General features: G+C 45.9%; 1 protein-coding gene across 2 annotated transcripts in view; it reads right to left on the bottom strand.

Annotated features, from left to right (window-relative positions):
- Positions 1 to 23,029, bottom strand: part of ANXA5 (annexin A5) — a 79,558-nt gene that overhangs the window by 31,912 nt on the left and 24,617 nt on the right. The window contains exon 1 of one of the 2 annotated variants that reach the window (XM_090036576.1): positions 2,212 to 2,458. The exons of the other annotated variant lie outside the window; for it this stretch is intronic. Within the exon in view, the coding sequence (XP_089892702.1) occupies positions 2,212 to 2,220 (9 nt within the window). The 5' untranslated portion in view covers positions 2,221 to 2,458. Of the gene's footprint in view, positions 1 to 2,211; positions 2,459 to 23,029 lie in introns of those variants that run through there. 2 annotated transcript variants of the gene reach the window in all.

A 23,029-nucleotide genomic window follows, 5' to 3' on the forward strand; every position in this document is an offset into this window, starting at 1 on the left:
CACCCTTCTTTCTATACCTCTCCCCTCAAGTTTTATCTCAGTGTTTAGGAAGTAACATGCATCAGCCCCAGGGTGTCAATCATGAGAATAAATGGCCTACACGAGGGAAGAGTAGAAAAAATAATTTCATATGTTCACGGTTTATTAGAGCACGACAAATAAAACTTGACTTCTGTTAGAAGTAAACTGAAGTAACGGGTTTGCTCCTTGTGCCTTTTTAAAGCGGGTCCAAAGAGGTGATCCTCCCCCTCTATGTGGCACTGGTCAGGCCACAGTTGGAGTACTGCATCCAGTTCTGGGCGCCGCACTTCAAGAAGGATGTTGACAGCATGGAGAGGGTCCAGAGGAGGACCACTTGCATGATCAGGGGACAGCAGGGCAGGCCCTATGAGGAGAGGCTACGGGACCTGAACCTGTTCAGCCTCCACAAGAGAAGGCTGAGGAGGGATCTTGTGGCCTGTTATAAACTAGTCAGGGGGGATCAGCAGGCACTGGGGAGTCCCTGTTCCCCCGAGCACCACCAGGAATGACCAGGAATAACGGTCACAAGCAGGCAGAGGGTAGGTTTAGGTTAGATATCAGGAGGCGCTACTTCACTGTCAGGGCGGCTAGGGTCTGGAACCAACTTCCAAGAGAGGTGGTACAGGCTCCTACCCTGGGGGTTTTTAAGAGGAGGTTAGATGACCCCAGTACTCTTTCCTGCCATAGCAGGGGGTCGGACTAGATGATCTGCTCAGGTCCCTTCTGACCCTAGAAACTATGAAACTATGAACAGGGAAAAAATATGGCCTATTCCAACTGACAGCTCTATACCATTCAGCAGTAGCAGACATCTCTATAGGTCCAGAGGATCTGCTTAAGTGAGAAAGGTCTACGACCCTTTTTAGCAGTGAAATGAATCCCAAGAAATCTAGGTTTAAAAAAAACTGTGGAATGATTTTTGATCAATAAAGATTTTCACTGAATTCAAGGACAACTGGTGTAAATACTGAAGACCTGTTCAACACAGAGATTGTAGGCTGCGTTAGCCTGGAGGCAGACAGAGAGCGGAGCAGGGTGGCACCTTAGAGCAGGGATTCTCAGCCAGGGTGCCACAGCCCCCTGGGGTGCCTTGGGAGCCTTGTAAGGGTGCCACGCAATGTTAGCACTGTTAGGTCTGCAAACAGGATTCACAAGATAAACCCAGAGATTTTAAATAGAAATCCACAGCTGTGGTCTTTGAGTTCTCTGCAAAAGAAAAACTGCTCTATTATTTCTCTCTAGTCAAAAGAGTGCAAACAAAGAGCTGGCTTTTTCTAAGGTGTGGCTCAAGTTTATCCAGCAGTGCCTCTAGTTGAAAAAGATCGAGAACCACTGCATTAGACAGCAACTGCTTCAGAGGCGTAAGCTTTTGTAGGAAGGGCTAACTTCCATCTCGCGAACCATTTGTAGCATGTGATGACAAAGGCACCTACAAAGACTTATGCCTCTGAAACAGTCTCAAAAGGTGCTACCCTGCCCCGCCTATGCATAAACAGTTATGACCAAAATATTTAGCTTTTAAGGCAACAATAAAACAAAACTTGGGCAGTTAAACACGTACCTAACAAAAACAAGAAGCAGGAGGCAAAGGGCACTTGTAATAGGTTTGATAACTCTTACAAGACTGCAAAAACTTTGAAAGAGCAATTCGGAGGGCGAGAGCAGCACAGCATTTTGACGTCACGTGACTGCTTCCACAGGCAGGGGAGACGAGAGCGTTTGACTTGTTTTTCCAAGCTGCCATTTAGCCTCCGAGGTGAAACAAAATGAATAAAGCAGCTGGGGGGGGGGCGGGGACGGGGCAGAGGCAAGTCTTATGCTGAGTTTAGATGACAGTTTACATGGGACGGTGCGGACAGGGCCGGTCCTGCCTCAGGCGAGGGACTGGACGAGATGCCCTCGGGGGTCCCTGCCAGGCCTGCTCTTCCAGGAGACAGCGGGTGTGTATGAGACAGTCTGGAGAGGGCTGGTCCTGCCCCTGGTGGCAGGATTGGACTACATGCCCTCAGGGGGTCCCTGCCAGCTTTATTTTTCGAGGACTCTTCTGACCACACAGCATAAGGCAAGAAGCCAGCAGAAAAGGCTGGACCACCTACGGGGAGCGGCAGAGGGGAGGCGAGGACAGCCGGGGCCCGCGGGGAAAGGCAAGGTGCGCGGGCTGAGCGCAGGGCGGCCGCGGCGGGGTCTCACCTTGGCCATGGCTCCGGGCGGGACGGACGAGACGGCTGCGGCTGCGGAAGAGGGCGAGCGAGACAGACAGTGTACGGGCCGGGCTGGAGCTGCAAGGAGACCGGGGCCGCCCCGTGCAGGGGAGGAGCGAGCAGCGCCGCCGCTCCCGCCCGGCCTGAGGGAGCACAAGCCCCAGCCAAAGCCCTGCCCTCCAGGCCGCGGTTTCCTTCCTCGATGGAAACCAAGGCAGTCCCGGCCTGTCTCCAATGGAGGGACTCCCAGAAATTGGAAGCGCGTGACTGGGCTGTTGGTTGCAGCCGCGTGTCAGGCTAAACGCGGCGATTTGGCGTCTGCTCCACCCAGCCGAGCACACACAACGCCAGCAGGCTCTCCCTGCGCCCAAAAGCTTGCAAACCCCCCCCGCATTTTTCCAACAGTTGAGTTGGTCTAATCAAAGTTAGCATCTACCCGAACAGGCGGGGTGTGTGGGTGCAGTTTTAAGGTTAAGGTTTTCCTTGCCGGTCAGGTTCTCCAGGTTGTAGCCGTATTGGTCCAGAGCAGCGGTTCTGAATGGGGGTACATGTATCCCCAAGGGGCACGTGAAGCCTCATCGGGGGTATGTGAGATACATTTTATACATTGTCTAACACAGGTCAAAGGGCCTAAAAAAATAATTTCCCATTGAAATGGGGTACGTGAAGTCTCTGAGACCCAGGGGTACATCAATTGAAAAAGGTTCAGAACTGCTGGTCTAGAGAAAAGGCAATCAGGACTCATAGTAGAGTTGAAATCCTGTGAAATATGAACTTCCATTTCTACCCAGGAGAACTTTTACACTCCTTTCTCCAATGCCTGATGTGGCTGTTTGTGCCCGAAAGCTTGCGATTAAAGACTTTTTTTTGCAAAAATCTTGGTCTAATAAAAGAGATCATCACTAGTGGAGTCCTGATTGTTCTTTGTGGGATGATACTCAGAGCGCAGATACATCTATAACCATGTATATATAGAAAGAGATGTATATTTTTACCAAAAAAAAAATCTACCCAAACACTCCTGAAGGCTCAGACCAAGTGCGGTGGCTTCTTAACCTGGCAGGGGAAATACCATGCATCTGTGTGTAAGAAGGCAGTTTTCTTGAACCGCACCCTAGGAGAACTGCTCTTCTGGCATGGTTCAGTACCTGCCGAGGTGCAGCTGCTTTAAACCCAGTTTATGGAAATGGGAGTCTCCTCCCTTGCTTGCTCCTGTGGCCTTATGACTGAGGCCAGCAAAACTCGGAGGCATCTGAACCCCAAGCCTCTGGGCTTGGGCTTGCAAGTAGGATGCCCGCCAAAGTTTTTGGAAACATCTGAAGCCCCAGGTGCGGGTGGGCAACGTTTGCTGGTAGCGGGGCCATTTCTGGTTCTGGACTCTTGGATTTGGAATTAGTTTTGGCTAATTTGGCCTTGGATACAAATTAAAAACAAAAACAAAAACCATCTACCCAAACACATTTTTTTTTAAAAGGAAAACTTTTCATGTCCCAAATCAAATCAGCTAAATCAGTTTCAAATCCTCCCTACCTTGCTCCTGCAGGCACATAGCTGAGGGCAAACAAAACTCAAGGGCACCTAAACCTTAAGCATCCAGGCTTGGGCCTGCACGTTGGATGCCCACCAAAGATTTTGGAAGCATCTGAAGCCCCAGGCAGAGGGGGCGGTGTTTGCCAGTAGTAGGGACACATGGTTCTTGAATGACTCACATCCACCCAAACACATGACTAGGCTGCTCCATACAGCACAGAAGTGACCTTGCTCCAGCCGCCCCCAGCTGCCTGGCTCCTGACACCTCCTAAGAACATAAGCTTGAGCAGATCCTTGAGCAGCGGTAGCAGCACAGGAGGAGGAGGAGGAGGAGGGGCTGCCCCAAATCTGGTCTATGTGGCCATGGGCTGGAAGGTAACACAGTGGTTCAGAGACAGGCCTTGGGGACTGTGTCTGGGCTGTGCCAGTGCTCCTGCTGGGACTGAAACCTGGAGGTTCCTGGCTAGAGGGTCTTGCCCCTCTGCTCCAGGTCAGACTGATTGCCATATTTGGGTCAGGAAGGAATTTTACCTCATAGTCACATTGGTGTGGACAGGGGGGGTCCTTCCTCTGTAGCAGGAGGCTTGGCCCTCTTCCAAGGCCAAATTAGCCAAAACTAATTCCAAATCCAAGAGTCCAGAACGTTTACAGTTATAACGTTTACAGTTCCAGGAGTTCAAGTGAGTTGCTTTCAGACTCAAAACAACCTAGTTGAAGACTTCAAGTATCTCACTGCAAAAGGTGAAGATTTGTTTTCCTCTTACAAAGTACCTGTTGAGAAGCAGCCCCTTTTGATGGCCAGAGCCTGAGAAGCAAATGAGAATATAGTTGTTAGTACTGTGGCAAGGGCAGGACTAACAGTGCACTGGACCTGGCACTTTTGCATGGGAGGCACCAAATGAAATGGAAGTAATGCTATAAGACCTGCACCAGGAGCCAAAATGTTTGGCTATGGCTTGATATTATCAGAGGTGGGAGGGGAGAAGAAAAAACAGTCAGATTACTATCTCCTGTTTCTAAAATGAGAAGCTGAGGGCCCCAACACCAAGATATACTGGGCCCCCAAATTTCTCAGAGGTTCTGTCTGCATGGTTATCTCAGAATGAGCCTTGTAAACACATATGACTACATACAAAAGGCAGCAGCCAGCAGTTAATGCTTCAGCAGCTTTGGCCAAGTTGAACTTACTCAGTCTGCACAGCAAAATCTCTATAGAGGAGGAGGAGAAATAACTGAGCAGTGAACAAGTTGAAACAGATTTCAATAGTAGCATTAAACTGACAGCTAGCAAAATGTATAGAAAAACACTAGGTAAAGCCATAATCCTACACTGCCTTTTAATATGCATTTCTGCTATAATAGGCAAACAAAAATTAGTACAACCATCTCTACTGATATAAACTATTCCATAAAGCTGAGCAAAAAATGGACAAAATACTCCTTGAATAACTTATCTGAAAAAAAAAAATTGTCTAATACATTATTCAGTGACTGTTGTTTGACCACCTCCACAGCAATAACGCTTCTTTGGAAAGACAGAAACCCAGTGACCAACCAATCAGGAACAAATGCTCTCCCATACCCCATCTCACCCCAGGTGGCCTTGTTCTGCTCCTCAGAACCATGTTGCAGGCTTTGACCAAGATGGCTTTATGTTTACTACACATGTCATTTGAACTGAATAATTTAAGGTGCAGAATATGTGTGTGTGTGGAAGGGGTAGGGGACACAAAAGACCTCTTTATAGTTGTATCTTTGATACCAGTACATTAAGGAGAGTTCTTTCACATCACATTAGTCTCCTCTCTGGCTCTCTTCTATTTCTACAGCTTGTGAAATCATATTCATGGGTTTATGCCTTCTGATCATATTGGAATATCATGGATGATGGAGAGTTTTTGCTCCATAAACCTAATGTTTCCTGCATTATATTTAATATATAAGACTGTTTATATACATCTACTTCAGAAGTTGAGAAGCAGCACAGTAAGAAAAACTGATTTAACTTCAGACTTGAATATGGTAACTTACATAAACACAAGAAATTCCTGAAGTTACCAAAACTCTGGCAACAGTTGCTAAAGCTGCTATGAGAATAGAAAAGATACCAAGAAATGCTGAACTTAAAAAACTGCTTCATGCCATGAAAGAATTAAAAACATTCTCCATCAAAGGATTTATATCATGCTCTAGTCTGAATATAAAAGTATATTACATTCTAAATACTGTAAGATGATATAATTTAGCTTTTAACAACTATGATCTTCAGTTTCCTAGATTCATAGATGTTAGGGTCAGAAGGGACCTCAGTAGGTCATCGAGTCTGACCCCCTGCCCTGGGCAGGAAAGAGCACTGGAGTCAGGCACCCCCAGCCAGGTGCTTGTCCAGTCTTCTGTTGAAGACCCCCAAGGCAGGGGAGACCACCACCTCCCTTGGAAGCCCATTCCAGATTCTGGTAGCAGACTGTGAAGAAGTGCTTCCTAATGTCCAACATAAATCTGTTCTCTATCAGTTTGTAGCCATTGTTCCTAGCTACTCCAGGGGGTGCCCTAGTAAATAGAGCATTTCCTATTCCCTGCTGCCCTCCCCTGATGAATTTATAGACAGCCACAAGATGACCTCTCAGCCTTCTTTTGCAAAGGCTGAAGAGATCCAGATCCCTCAGTGTACCCTCGTAGGTCCATGCCAGCAGGAATCTCACCATACGAGTGGCCCTCCTCTGGACCTTCTCAAGATTCTCCGCATTCCTCTTGAAGTGCGGCACCCAAAACTGGACTCAGTACTTCAACTGCGGCCTGACCAGTGCCACATAGAGAGAAAGCATCAGCTCTCTGGACCTGTTCATTATGCATCTGCTAATGCATGATAAAGTGTGGTTAGCCTTGTTGATCACTTCATCACATGGATAACTCATGTTCATCTTGGAGTCAACTATGACTCCAAGATCCCTTTCTGCTACTGAGGTCATCCCCCAGCCTGTAGGTGTGTTGGTGGGGGGGTTTTCCCAGGTGCAGCACTTTACACTTGTCTTTGTTGAACTGCATACTATTTCGTTCTGCCCATTTTTCCAACCTGTCCAAATGCCCCTGGATCTGTTCCCTACACTCTGGTGCATTACCTTTGACCCATAATTTGGTATAATCTGCAAACTTGGACAGGATGCTCTCCACGCCCTTGTCCAAGTCACTGATGAAGACATCGAATAGCACCAGTCCAAGGACCGAGCCTTGTGGGACTCCACTGCCCACAATATCCATGGGTCAGTATTGATCCATGTACCACCACTCTCTGGGTGTGACCCCTAAGCCAATTTGCCACCCACCTGACTGTGTAATCATCTACATCACAGTCTGTCAGTTTATTGACGAGAACAGAATGAGATACCATATCAGAAGCCTTCTTAAAGTCTAGGTAGATGGCACCTACCTCGACTCCTGTGTCTAAGCATTTTGTGATCTGGTCATAAAAAGAAACAAGGTTAGGCAGGCAGGATCTACCTGCAGTGAATTCATGCTGATTTCCTTTCAGCAATATTTCCCCTGCTGGGCTCCCACAAATGTGATCCTTAATGATTTTTTCCAGCATTTTCTCAAGGCAATATGAAGTAATATCTTGCCAAACAAAGATGGAGCAGTGAGTGAAAGCTATCTTTTTATACTGGCTAAAATATCATTAATGTTTATTTAAGCAAACAAATATTTGCACAGCACTGTGGGGGATGGAGATCTGCCAAATAGCTCAGGATGTTTGGAATACATTTGTGTAACAGAGCAGCTCATTTATTTAGTAAGAGCAGAAGCATTAGCTGCTCTCTCATTTGAGCTCTCACACAGTTTCATTTCTTGTGCTGACCTAAGCATAAGAGAAGTTTAAGTCTAGCTGTCCTAACAAATTCAAGACGGCTTAGAACATGGGGAGCCCAGAATCATAGGAGGGAACACATATGGCAGCCTCTTGGGGTGCTTGTACATGTGACAGGGGTTATCCCATGCTGTGGGGGGCCCCAGTCCTTCCCTCCATGGTAGTGGCACCCCTTGTGGCCAACCAGGCAGGCTGTTAGTGGGTTGGGGCTGCGCTGCCCCAGCTTGGAGGCAGCACCTGCCAGATTCAACTGGTCCTCTCGCCTGAGCTGGTCCCCAGCCTGCTAGCAGCCCACCTGGGCAACCTCAGGGGGCGCTGCTTCTGCAGAAGGAAGAACCAGGGCCCCCCTCTGCTCGGGGGCAACTTGGCCCACCAGCAGCTTGCCCCCCAGCTGTGGGAGAGGTGGGTAACCTCTGCGGGGGAAAAAAGGATCAGGCCCGTCACCACTTCTGTCTTCCGCACACCTCTCCCATGGCTGGGAGGTAAACTGTCAGATTAAAGGCTACGATGTTACAGGTGTAGCAGGCTTTGAGATTTTGCTGTTTTGATTGGTGGAGCAGCATGGGGAGTTAAGTCACACCCCTGTCCTGAGGGGAGGGGGAGAGAAGCTCCCCACAACCCCCGGACCTGATTGTAGACTGCAAAACTGTCACGTCTGGAAGACTTCAGGGGCGGAGCCCTGGAGAGTATAAAAGGAGCTGTGTGCCCAGCACAGGAGAGATGCATCTGGGAAGGAGAAGAGAGAAGAGTGGGGCTTAGAAAAGCTGAGGAGAGCTGTGAAGCAGGGCAAAGCAGTAGCCCGGAAGTGCCCCTGAAGACTTTCATCGGTGGGGACGGCTCCAGCAGCTAGACTCTTGGTGCACAGCACAGTGCATGGCTTCCAGCCCCTGGGAGCTGTATGAGGTGGCTTGGGTCCGCAACCTCTGGTGTGCAGCCAGAGACACGGTACACAGACTGGTGCACGGAGCAGGATCTTTGGAGTGCTTGGGTGGCTCAGGTCCCCAATCCCTGGCACGACACTGGGAGCTCAGCGGAGGAAGCGCTGCATGGAGGGTCTGGGAGTGGGTCGAGCCCCAATGCTGCACAAGGCAGTCTGGGCCTCCAACCCATAGCAAAAAGTTGAGTCCAGGGAGCCAGACAGTGCTCGGGCTACTGAGCCAGCAGACAGGGCCAAGCCAGAAGCCCTGCATAGCGGAGCCCTGTTCCAGGGGACAGCAACCCTCCGAAGCCCACCGCAGGCGAGAGAGCAGCTTGGCACAACGGACAAGGGCCACCCTCCAGGCCTGAGAGCTGTGAATTGCAAAGAAAAAGGATTCCCAAAGGGGAGGGGGAGTCCCCCTGCTTAGTTAAGGGCTCCTGAAAGTGGAGATCCCACTGGGAAGACCCCCTGAAGTTACCAGCTTCCTTGAAGGGCTTGGGAAAAAGCCCAAGGGCATTGGGGTTTCCCCTTGGGATTAAATTTATCTTTGAGGTTCTTGCGCCATAGGTAGTGTGATGTCATGCCTTATATTTTGTGAACTCTCGTGTTTGTAAATGAGTAGGGTCCTAGGGCTCTGCTGGGACCCCCTTTTGCTATTATTTCACCTGTTGTTTATTTGTATTTATTTGTGGCTTGTTTATTGTTCACCCATACTTATCTGTTGGATATCTATGTTTATTTTGGGGCTTCTCTGTTTCAGATCAGATACTTACCTGTGATTTACCTGTATCTAGAGCACTGGTATAAGGTTTTATAGCATTTACCCAGAGGGCATTGTATATGTTATTTGTTTAGATATCACATATATATATAGTACATACATTTATATCCATGTTTCTTTTCCGTGTGATAAGTTAATGTAAATACATTTGTATACAGTTAAGTCCCCTGACTGTCTTGGCCTGGTTCTATAGGGATAGAGGGAAACGGAACAATTTGCAGTTCCTCCACAGCACACTGCTAACAATTCCCTTCAACTGGGAATGGAATTGTATATACCCGAGTACACCTGGGCTACACAAGTATTTGCAAACAAAACTACATGGGGACGTGGTTTACTTTAAAAATGTAACAAACTCATTTAAATCGCAAAAATACCCAGAAGTGTAAAGTGTGACAATTAAACTACAAAAATGGGCAATTTTCATCATGGGTACAAGGACCTTTGGAGACCATCTTTCCTAAAAGAATTAAGTAATGTTAGAACACAGCATCCAATATAACTCAGCAGGTATCATAGACTGGCTCTGTCACATTTAGCATCATGGCAGCCTGCTGTAGTTAACCCTATTATTTCAGTGCTGTTTGCTTGTCCATGACAGGTGACATCATGGAATCATGAAAAAAGTGGGGATGGAGGGGATCTCAAAAGGTTATCTAATCCAACCCCCTGCCAGAGGTAGAATCATTCCTAGCCACCATCCCAAATAAAACCTTGTCCAACCTATTCTTAAAACTACACAGTCAACCCTGTCACAAAATTTTGAGGCATAATGCCCCATAACATCAAGAGCACCCTAACCTGCCACAGGGAAACTAGGGGGAAGAGGGCTGTCAGTGTCCCACTGCTTCAGGCATTCTTAAAATGCAATCCAAGGAAGAGGGCCATGCTCCTCATTACAGAGAAAAGCAAAAACCCGTCCATACTAGTCTGACCATGGGGTAAAAATCCTCCCTAGTCCCAAATAATCAGTGTGACCTTGAATGGATAGGCAAGACCCTCTAACTACCAGGTTTTAGTCTCAGCAGGAGAACTGTCACACCCCAGTCAAAATCCTCAGCCCTGACTGCAGCCAACACCCAGTACTTCTAAGTAAGGAAAAAAAACCCAACCATACACATGTAGCAACAGGGAGGGAAAAACATCCCTCCGGGCCTTGTAGGAATTTCCTTTCTGGCTTTGTCAGGTGCTGTGTGGCAACTGACAAAGCCCAGGCACATGGGAAATATCAAACACCCTCCATTCTGCTCTGCAACCTGGGGACATAACTTCACATATTCCACTTTCTAACTGGAGAGCCAAAACTCCCCTTTCCTGCATCCCCCCATACATGTATCCCAGCTGCTTTAATTTTCTTTCATAACTAAAGTGGAGCAGTGCTTCATTCCCCTGCTTTGGAGGATGATCTTCTCAAGAATCCACTGCCCTGGGCTGCACAGCTCTTATGATTAGGGACTTATCTAAATTGTGGCAAGATGAAGGGATTTTTGCAGGTCACTCATGGCATGTGGAGCCATGAGTGAGAGGCACAAAAAAGAGATCTTAGAGTCATTTTTGATGTCAAAATGAACATGGGCCGACAGTGTGGGGATGCGGTCAGGAAGGCCAACTGTACCTCTTCATGCATCCAGAGATGCATCTCAAGCAGGTCCAAGGAGATGATACTCCCCCTCTATGTGACACTGGTCAGGCCGCAGTTGGAGTACTGCGTCCAGTTCTGGGTGACGCACTTCAGGAGGGATGTGGACAACATGGAGAGGGTCCAGAGGAGGACCACTCGCATGATCAGGAGGCAGCAGGGCAGGCCCTACAAGGAAAGGCTATGGGACCTGAACCTATTCAGCCTCCATAAGAGAAGGCTGAGGGGGGATCTAGTGGCCATTTACAAACTAGTCAGGGGGGACCAGCAGGCATTGTGAGAATCCCTGTTCACCCGAGCACTGCCAGGAGTGACAAGAAATAATAGTCACAAGCTGGCAGGGGGTAGATTCAGACTAGACATCAGGAGGCGCTACTTCACGGTCAGGGTGGCTAGGATCTGGAACCAACTTCCAAGCAAAGTGGTGCTGGCTCCTACCCTGGGAGGAGGCTAGACCTTGCTGGGGTTGTTTGATCCCAGTACTCTTTCCTGCCATGGCAGGGGGTCTTGATGATCTGCTCAGGTCCTTTCCAGCCCTACTAACTATGAAACTATGAGCCAATTTTACAGTCTTTTCACAATGAGCCCCACCTTGCTGCTGATTGGCCAAGGGGCCAGTCACTCATCTTCAGACTGTAGCATTACATCTAGCTTCTTAAAAGATGGTGTCAAAACCCTTTTGCTTTCCTGATTGGCATCTTCACTGAGTCCGTGTCACTAGCTCTCTCAAACCATGAACTCTATGGCTGCAAGGATTGCTACACTTTCTTTGTATCCTGGTTAGCTTTTATTTCCTGGGGAAGGAGGCGGGACAGTGCCACACACAATCACAGGAAATTTAATTTTTGCATTCTGCCGTGATCACAGAAACTGGCATTTTCATGGGTTCTGTGAAAAATCACAAAACCATGATTGCAGTAGATCCCTACTTATGATCTCCCAGTAATCTTGGAGGGGTAAGGGGGAAAAGCACCTCCTGGGCTTTCAACTATTAATCTTTATAGAGCACTTAATACACAGCTACTCTTAGATCGTCCCTGACCAATGCTTATCCAACCTTCTGAAAACCTCTAGTTATGGAAACCCCATTCCTCCAATGATGGAAACTTTCCTAGAAAGTTTATCCTACTACTTCACTGTTCTAACAATGGAGAAGTTTTTCCAGATATCTAATCTAAGCCTACTTTGCTGTAACTTCAAGCATTGGTATGCATCCTGCTTTCTGCAGCTATAAAAAAGGGTGTTCTCCTTCTTCCTTATGGCAGCCCTTCACCTATTTGAAAACTGTTATCATATTCCTTTTTAATTGCTTTGTCCACAAGCTGAATGTGCCTATTTCTTTCAATCTCTCCTTATAGGGCCTTCAAGCCCTTTACAATTCTTGTTGCCTGCCTCTGGACCCTCTCTGACTTCCCCACATCATTTTAAAAACATGGGGCCCAAAACTGTGTGCACTACTTTAGAATGGACCTAACTAATGTTGAGTAGAGATGCTACCACCCCCTGTATTTTGCACCTAATGGTCTTACTGATGCAACCCAAAATGTCATTCTCCTTTTTTGGATCCTTAGTTGCATCACACTGCAGACTCATATTGAGTCTGTGATCCACCAAGACCCTAGATCCTTCTCCACTGTGCTGCCATCCAGCCAGCTGTCACCCATTTTTGTTTGTGTTTTATTCTTCCCGAGGTGTAGCACCTTGCATTTGTCAGTACTGAATTTTAACTTGTTGGCTCTTGCCTAGCTTTCCAATCTGTCAAGATCCTTCTGAATTTCACTCCTGTCCTCCAGTGTGTTCCCAGTTTTGCATCATCTGCAGATCTGTTCAAGAAGCTCTCTATTCCAACATCCAAATTGTTACTAAATATGTTGAACAGCACCAGGACCAAGACAGACCCCTGTGACAGTCCATCAAAACCTGCTGCCATTCAGACATGGACCCATTTATAATTACGATCTGCTTTCCTCTACTGAGACAGTTGGCTATCAATCTTGAAGTAGTTTTGTCTAGCCCATATTTCTCCAACTTGTTTCTGAAAGTCATGTAGGACTTTGTCAAAAGCTTTACTATACACTTCATCCAGTCAGCTAGTTATTTTGTTAAAGAAAGTTTGCTTGGCATGATTTGTTCTTAGCACATCTATGCTGGCTCCTCAGGATTAGCCTTTTTTCTTCCAGTGCTTGCAAATTGATTTGTTTCTGATATGCTCCAGTAACTTCTCAGATACTGAGGTCAGGCTAACCAGTCTATAATTCCCTGCGCCCTCCTTTTGTCTTTAAAAAAAGGGGGGGGGCAATGTTGGGCCTTATCCACTCTTCTGGTACCTTGCCTGTTTCCCCCAACTTAGTAAATACTATTGCTTATTTACTACTATAAAGACAGATAAGTTGTGTTAAATGTAACTCATCAAAATCATTTTGTAACATGGTCTTATTTTCTAACAAAGTCCCGAGAGATAAAAGCAACTCCCTGCCTGTGCATCAGAAAATCCGAGAGGTATTGTGCCTCCGGAGATGTTGTTGCTATGGTTCTGCAACTCCTCCTGCAGAGGGTTGTAAGCATACCACTCATTCTAACCTGAATGGAAACTGAACTGACACATCTTATAATTACAGTATACCCAGGGGCTTCCTTCAGGATTGACAACAAGGTGTGCTAGTCTTCAGATACATTGGATGGTATGGTCCTGGACTGGATGAAGTAAAAAATCTGGGAACAGTCTTAAAGTAATTCTTTAATGTGTTAAAATATCAAGTAGAATTTCAAGGTGCAAATATTCCTTTTATTGGGCAAAATGGTAAAGAAGCATTTGGCAGCTGGGTAGCCAAGTTCATATCAGAAATGCAGATTACATCCGAAGACAAGATTGCATCAGTCTGAAGTTTGATGGCTTTGATTCAAAGTCTGTTAGCAACATCTGTGAAGGCTTATAGGCTATTATGTCAAAGATCACTGCTTCCGTCATAACTTTTAGAGAGAGGTAGTTGTTTGGGTTAGTCTGAAGTTAGGCAGAAGGCGGGGCAGGGTGGTTCCTTGTAGATTAATTTGTTCAGAGAGGCATAAGCTTCCATATGCTACAGCCTGTTTTGTCAGATGATTTCACACCCTCTGGAGTAAAATCATAATACAGAACATTATGGCAAATCTTCACAGCCCAGTTGTACCATCACCAGCACAATTCCACTGTTCAAGAAGATGCCAGGATTTTGAGAACTCGTGCCTAACGTGAAGTATGGCATTGTAGGAATCAACTACATACTGTTGTGAAGGGTAGGGCAACCAGAGCTAGAAAGAAAAAGCATCTCTTATCTGTTAGGCTCAGGCAGTGAATACTCTGTAACCTGAATGGGAGAGACCCTGTTCCCCTGAGCACTACCCAGAGTAACTAGGAATAACGGCCACAAGTTGATCAAGAGTAGGTTCAGGCTAGATATCGGGAGGCACTACTTCACAGTCAGGGTGGCTAGGATCTGGAACCAACTTCTAAGGGAAGTCGTGCTCGTTCCTACCTTGGGGGTCTTCAAAAGGAGGTTATATAATCACCTAGCCAGGGTCATTTGATCCCAGCATTTTTTCCTGCCCATGACAGGGGGTTGGACTTGATGATCTGCTCGGTCCCTTCTGACCCTATCAGCTATGAAACTATGAAACCATACATTCGCTACCTCCTTCCTTACAGAGGTTTCCAGGTACGTAGGCTCCAAGGTTGGAAGACAATTTTGGCATCTCTAAATAAGCTTTGGGAACCTCCTATTACCTACTCTGTTCACTGTTATATTGGAAAATGGACTGAAGTGGCAAAGTTGGGCTCAAATCGAAGTTTACAAACTTTAGAGATGTTTAGATGTGGGAACTTAAATCTCAGATCTTTGTAGTTCTCTTTAATATTAATCTGTGTATGTTTCATGGAAATCTACAACCAAAGAGGAAGCCATTTGAAAATAATTAGAATCTCCTTTACTTTTGAAAGACAGAAAATTTTCACTAAGTGATGAAATTTCTAACTGTGAATTAACCTATCTAGCAATTTGAATCAGTTTGGGCAGCAAGAAAATTTCTACTTATAAACTGAGAGGGAAAATAATTGGTTGCATCACCAATGTGTTAGGAGGGACATGGGTGGGCCCAAGCCCCACTCCCAGATTTCTATGCTGACAGTAGGACACGGGTCTGTAGCCTGGCCGGAGCCAGGGCTCGGCAGCAGTGGTGCGATTTCTGCACCAATGGTGGGGCTGCAGCCTTGCTGGACCCAATGGTGGCAGCAGCAGCACTGAGTTGTGACCCCCCACGTCACCTATGATTGATTTGATTTTGTTTCCTCAGTATCAATTTTAGCTTAAACTCTAATTTGCTTTTAGGCTTTAGAAATTTCAGATTGTGTTCATACATGTAACATTTGCTAAAGATACTTTAAAAAATAAAACAAAACATACCCTATTGCTGTACATTGGGTATGTGTTGTATCTCTATGTTTGATCCTAGGCTTCTCGGCAAGTCTGAATATTATACTCCATAATGTATTATTCAAGCAGTAATTCAGTATCTGTCCATTAGTCTTTTGGGACTTGAAAACACTTCAGTGCTGTGTGGAAATCAGGCAGAGCCAAGAAAATTGTCAGAGCTTTTTTCTTTTTCAGAGTCTGAACTCTAACTGTTCAGCACTGTTTAATATGTCTTCCCCATGCATAATGTGGCAACCAGTCATTACTGAATCATGTTGGAAGTCCTGGTGCACAGACAGCAAAAGTGAAATAGTTGGAAAATTTCTCTGGATAGCTATCCTAGGAAATGTCATGAAGTAGATCTTCAGTTCATTAGGAATCATGTTAGGGTTGGAAAACTGGGTTGGAATATAACAAAAAAACCAACAAACCAACCCAACATTTTTTATAGTTTTATTGAAAGAAATGTGATTTTGTTATTTTTTGACATTTCTTAATGGAAAATTTGTACTTTTCTGTGTATTATTTGGCTCTATGACAATTTTTTTTTTACAATTTTGACCAATATTTGACTGGTCAAGTGATGAACTTTATTTGATTGGTCAAATACCCAACCTTACATAATTTACAGCTGCTAAGGACCTGCCCCCTGTAAAGAATCTACAGCAGGGACTATATAACTATACTGCTGCAGTTTATATAAGTGGAAAGAATGGGAAGGGGAAGCAATTTCATGGCCTCCCAAACACTTCCTACATGGCCTCAGTGTTTCAACCTCTCCTTTTCCAATTCTGTAAAATGAGAACAACAATATTTAGTTTACCAGCCAGTTGCTAACAGAGGTTTGCAAAGTGCTTCAAGATCCTCATATGGAAGATACTTCACAAATGCAAAGTAGTAACCTCACCAGTATTCAGAAAATCTTAAGGGAAACACACACATGGTTACTGGCAGGCTCAAAAAGTTTTAATTTAGAATATTTTAGAATAGTTTAATTTATAATATTAGACAGAGATGATTCAGTATTCAGGCATGTACACAAAAAAAGTTTAGGAGTCTATGGCAGCCAGGCTAAGCAGGTCAAGTAATGGAAGGGGATTATTTTAGTCTGAGACTTACTTTGGAAACTAGAAATATTGATCTGAGTTTCAGCACAGATGTCTTCCTATAAGTGATTCATTACTTTCAAGCTACAGTACATTATAGACGGGTGTTACTGGCAGATACTTGATTCTCTCCCAAGACACCAAAATTATAGATTGTTGGTGGAAAGAGCTCATAATTTGTAACACAGATACAGTACTTGAATATTTTTTTCCAGTAGGATTAAATCCAAAATCATGTTTTTCACCAGAGGAGATGCATGGATTCTCTTCACAGGGCTATACTTTATCATGAGCCTTTCCACAGAGTGAAATATTACATTAGGTCATGACCATTATATTCTGCCTGCAGTACCAAAGCAGTTACAGAATTTGGGTCAGATTCCAGTCCTTTCTCCAGGCCTTGTATAGTAATCTTGAATCTAGGCTGTTAGCAACACTACCATACTGGAAGCCAGGCTTGATTTCTGGACATAACACTATTTCCTTCAGGGAATTAGGTCACTCTCTAGAGGCTACTGAAGTACCACAGTCCAGGGAACAGGGGTGAGGAGTCAGGAAATTGGGTCCTATTGTTGGAGGTGGTCTGGACTTTCTGCCCTTGGACAAATCAGATAGGTGGTTTGCTTCAGTTTCCTCACCTGTATGCATGAGGATAAATGACACCTTTGTAGAAGTGTTTTGAGAAGTTTTCTGTTACAGTATTATGGAAGCAGGTCACCATGCCCAGGCCAGACTGGAAGAATTAGAGATTTCTTTAATTGAAAAGCAACTTCTCCAATCAGCTAAAGAATTTTAAGAGTTTTCAGAGAACACTTATCAATCCCAAGTTTGCTCAAATGCAAGATAAACACCCCCCCAGCTGGCATGGAGAAAAAACCCCCTCATCTTATAATCACATACTAGGAAATCTCACTAAATACAATCTCTGTCATTAAATGCTCAGCAATCGAAACAAACTGTAAAGTTAATTAAATGCAGCCAACACTAAGCATGACTATAAAACTCCTGATGCAGTGAACCAACACGATGATTTTTTTTAAAAGAAATTTTTCATGTTTCAAGCCAAATCAAGTCCAAATCTGTGAGTCAGTGCAGAACCATAAGTGGCCCTACAACTGGCAAATATCCTCCACTCCCACCAGGGGCTTCAAATATTTCCCAAGTCTTTTGACAGGCATCCTATGTGCAGGCCCAAGCCGGGAGGCTTAGGGTTCAGATGCCTCCAAGTTTCACCTGACCTCAAAGCAAGCTAGGGAGGAGCCTCCTGTTTCCATAAAGTGGGCTTTAAGCCCCAACACCTCAGCAGGTAGTCAACCATGCCAGAAAACAGTTATCCCTGGGAACGCTTAAGGAAAACTGCCGTCATGGACCCAGATACATGGTGCTTCCCCTGGCAGGTAAGTATGCTGATGGGAAAATAGGTTAGGATAGCCCATCTGAATAAGATATATAGTAGTACCCATTAAGCACAGTCCCACTCACTACCAACTCTTTTTGATGTCATGGTAAGCCATGACACTGCATACAGTGTACCCAGCATCCCTCTGTCACTCCCTCTCTCAGCTTGTCACATATGACTAGCATGGACCTGCCCTACATGAGGTAGAGCCAGACCCGGTTGCCCATGCCTCATTTGCATATAAATTTTTGGAGTATTCATGACAAGAACATCCAGTTGCAGTCATGAGTGGGAGCTAATTAGCATATGGATCATTCTGGGGATGGGGGGAGGGTACCTGGAGTACACACACACACACACACACACACACATACTGAGCAGTGTGAAATGTGAGGTTACCATGGCTTGAAATGCTGTCGATTCTGCTGGGGCCCAGACCAGTGAATTACGTGTTAAATCGCAAGCCTTTGGCTCTAGACAATGCCATGCAAAAAAGAACAGTACAGGACAGAGAGGTCCATCAAGCTGGCTGAGACAGACCTGCCATTGGCAGACAGAAGTGACTGAGCACCTTTTATGGGACTGTCCATAGGACAGAGAAGTATGGAAGAAAATCCATGGGCTCTTCCTGGTGGTGACAGGTTCAGAGCAGTGACCAAGGAAGCGGTTCTCTACGGGCACTTGGCCAAACAGCAAGGGGCCCCGGCAGATTGCTTTGATCAGTTCATGTCCTGCTTCAGGTATGCCCTGTAGAAAGCCAGGAACCTGCTCATAAACAGACACTCAGACCCCACAGTCAAGGACTGTATTAAAATGAGGCTGTGCTACATTGGATAGCACTACAGAAGAAAGACTTGGGGGTCATCATTGACCACAAGATGAACATGAGCCTGCAATGCGATGCTGCGGCTAGTAAAGCGACCAAAACGCTGGCTTGCATCCATAGATACTTCTCGAGCAAATCCCGGGACGTCATTCTCCCCTTGTACTCGGCCTTGGTGAGGCCGCAGCTGGAGTACTGCGTCCAGTTCTGGGCTCCACAATTCAAAAAGGATGTGGAGAAGCTTGAGAGAGTCCAGAGGAGAGCCACGCGCATGATCAGAGGTCAGGAAAACAGATCTTACGATGACAGGCTGAGAGCCATGGGACTCTTTAGCCTGGAAAACTGCAGGCTCAGGGGTGATCTGATGGTCACCTATAAGTTTATCAGGGGTGACCACCAGGATCTGGGGGAACATTTGTTCACCAGAGTGCCCCAAGGGATGACGAGCTCAAACGGTCACAAACTCCTGCAAGACCGTTTCAGGCTGGACATAAGGAAGAATTTCTTTACTGTCTGAGCCCCCAAGGTCTGGAACAGTCTGCAATCGGGGGTGGTTCAAGCACCTACACTAAACACCTTCAAGAGTAAATTGGATGCTTATCTTGCTGGGATCCTATGACCCCAGCTGACTTCCTGCCCTTTGGACTTGATGATCTCCTGAGGTCCCTTCCAGCCCTGATGTCTATGAAATCTATGAAATGTTCTATATGAGCAAATACAGTATTTGCCTTTCTAAGTGCGTTACAATAGCATGCAGGAAGTAAGGCGCACAGTGCAATTCAGATCACATTTTTGCTTGGCTTTGGATTCTGTTCATCTTGTGGCTACATCAGGTAGTTAAATCAGCTATTTATATTCTTTCTGAAATTTTCCACCTAGGGGATCAAAGCCAGACCAGTCAGGTGGTCTCTAAACACTGATTGGTTCCTAAAGTGACAGGGAGTGTAAATTTACATACTAACTATACATTACAAAGTGTGCAATATTCTTTGTTTCCACTCAGAGACAACAGTGGCATAAGAAATAATGAACCCAGAATTTCTCCACTGGCAGCTAACATCTCAAAGAGAGCGGGCAAACATCCAGAGAGCAGTTAGTAAAAGAGTGTAAGGTGACACCACAATAATAAATAGTGATAAATCATCATTTTCACAGTATTCCATCCACCAATTAGGTGTTTAGAGCACTGGTCAAAACTATTTAAAAGCAATCCCAGTCAAGCTGGAACCAATCTGGAGAGGTGCTGAATAAATAAGTATCAAATGCAAGTTCAAAGAGATTTCTCATTATCAACAAGTCTCTTCATGCTACTAATGAATAAAAGAGCAGAAGAATGGGAAATCAGTTCTGTTTGTTGTAGGTTTATATCAGTAAAAGCATGACCAAAGAAAAAATGAATGCATACTACAGGAAAAGGAAAATAAATCTGGACTTGGAGAAATTCTGCTTATGTATACCAAATAAGGACCAGGCCTTAATATATATTACTAGCAAAGTGCCTGTCAAGAATGATGGGCGAGCGATAGGGATGAAGCACTACCACCCACTGCCCCACACTGCTTGCGCTCCACATCCAGCTGCACAAAACCCGTCAACCCACCTGCTCTGTGTCTGGCCCCATGCACCCCACCAAACCTCAGACACACACCCACCCACACACCACACTCACCCAGCCAGCCACATACCATACACCCACTCAACCAGATGCCACACGCTACACACACTCAGCCATGTGCCACACATCACACACACAACCACTCAGCCACACACCACACATGCCCAGCCACATACCACACCCACCCACCCACATACCACACACACACACACACACACACACCAACCACACACACACACACACACCAACCACTCACACACATCACCCATTCACTCAGCCACACATCCACCCACCCACCCAGCCGTGTGCCCTGGTGCCACCTGCGTGCCCCACTGGCTGCAGCTGGTGGGTGCTCCTGGAGAGTGGAAGGGTGTAGCGTGTGGCTGCTGGGTGCCATATGGAGAGTGTGCATGGGGGAAGCACCTCACTTTGCGGCTGTAAGCTGCATTTGGCAGGCGCTACCCACGCCCCACTGCCTGCTGCCCTCACAGCACCCTGCAGTGGCACGCCACACCCCACCCCCGCACTTGTCACCTGCCTATGGACCCCCTATGGTCAAAGCCATGCCCCCACATGGCCAGTCCCCATGCCTAGCAGCAGGGGGACACAGTCTGGCCCCCTTCTACCCTGGCCCCCACCTCCTCCTGTCTGTCTGTCGTAAGGCTCCAGGCCACACATATGAAGTTGTCTGTAACACTTCAGGCCAAACAGACAGAAGTGGTAGGGCTTTTATTATATTAGAATTCCTCAAGCACTGAACTTTTAAAAGCAGCGGGAATTATTATTTTTTTTTATCAAAGTCTCCCAGTGCTGAGAGAGTAATGGAGTACCTCAGTATTTTTAAATAGTAATCCTCACATCAATGTTTACATGGTGCATTAATAAATAAAGCACAGCATGCAACATTTAAATTAGCTACTCAATTTTGCCACACACAAAACTAAATAAACTGCCTTTGGACAATGACTCATACATGGGATTGCCATAAATCTATAACAACACGAAAGGAATGATGTTTTAGTTTAGTGGTCATGTAGACTTCTGTTTGACTGTTGTTTTTTTTTAAATGCACATTTTACATTGTACCTACACTACAGTAAACTACCACAAGAAAAATACAGGCCGTTCGGATAGCCTGGAGTACAAGCAAGAATACTATTAGTGATTCTTGCAATTAAAATAGAGCAGTAGGCCTACACAATACAACTCAATATTGTATCATTGCTGAAACATTAAACATGTGCTAAACTTCATATACTATAAATCTCTCCAAAATGTGAAAAAATACAAACATAAAATCTCACGAGAATGTATTTTACCTTCTAAATGATTGAGCTTGTGATCCCTGTGAGGAGGGCCCTGGGCTGTGATTCTGGAGACCGTCTCCAGCTTGTCCTGGCCCCACAGCTGTGTGGACAGCTCTGATTTGGGCCCCAGTGGAGGTGCCAGGCAGAACCTGCCAGCAGCTCCCTTCACCTTCCCAGCTGCTTGGGCAGCTCTGACCTAGGGGAAGGGCTCGCTGCGGTGAGGCCAAGCTCCATCTTCCCTGGAGAGCCAGGTCCTGGGATCAGAGCCATGGAGAGGGTTCAGCTGAGGCTTGTACTAGGGCTGCAGGGGCCTGGCTCTGCCTCAAACAGGCCTCCTGGCAGTGCCCCAGAAGAAGAGCACCAACGGGGAAAGGCACTTTCTCGCAGCCTAGAAGAAACTCCTGTGTGCTCCGACTGGCTGGAAGGACCCTTCGGAGCAACATAGGGGCTGCCCATCCAGCAAAAGCTGGTTCCACTCCACTGTACCCACCCAGCATCAGCTCCCAGGACAAGGGTCCTGCTCACCTCCCATAGTGTTAAAGATTTTTCCCGGGGGCCCCCCCAGTTGGTAGGGGCCCATGGGACCCAGGCCCTGTGGGTCCATTAATTCACCCCAGTAGTATGGAATAGTCTATTATCCCTTTGCAGACTCAGTGTCACTGGACTGCATGTCTCATTTGCACTGTGTGTACCTGGACTCCCAATTTACTCCATTGTAAAGGAGAGAAAAAACATCCAATAAAAATACAAACAAACTTAATGCTTTATAAAAGCTGCAAGTTTGAAAGAAACCCCCCCCCCCACACACAAACTCCTGTTGATTTGCTGTCAAATGTTTAACTTCACCCTAACCTTATTTCTCCTTGAAGATTCATTCAAGATACTCTCCAGGAACAGCATCTACTATTATATTTTTCTTATGACTCATATATTACTGACTGCTTAGACCTAAGACTGTGTATGTAGATAATAGCACCAATTTTACAGCCAACAATGTTATCAGCAGGCTCTAATGCTTTCTAGAGAACTCTATCAATATATCTTGAGTCTAAATTGTGTTGCTCCTACTCTCTTTTCCCACACATGCTCTTTAGTAGGTACTCCCGTTTACTCCCATTTACTGGGACAGTGATCAAGGGGCTGCTGGTCTGCCCATGAGCTGTCAATGAGACAGTTTAGTCATCCATGTAAGGCGCTTGACTAAGTGACCTGGGAGTTCCTTTCAACCATATGATTTTGATTCTTTACATCAGTGCAAGCCTGCAGGTGGACATCTACTCCACATACGAATGGATTTGCTTGAATTAAAATGAGTTATTTTGTTGACATCTTACCTTGAACAAGCCCCAGAATTACAAACTGGGTGCATCAACATGAGACA

The sequence above is a fragment of the Crocodylus siamensis genome, chromosome 2 (genome assembly GCF_052110815.1).
Source record: "Crocodylus siamensis isolate JL-2025a chromosome 2, ASM5211081v1, whole genome shotgun sequence".
In the NCBI taxonomy this organism is placed as follows: Eukaryota; Metazoa; Chordata; order Crocodylia; family Crocodylidae; genus Crocodylus; species Crocodylus siamensis.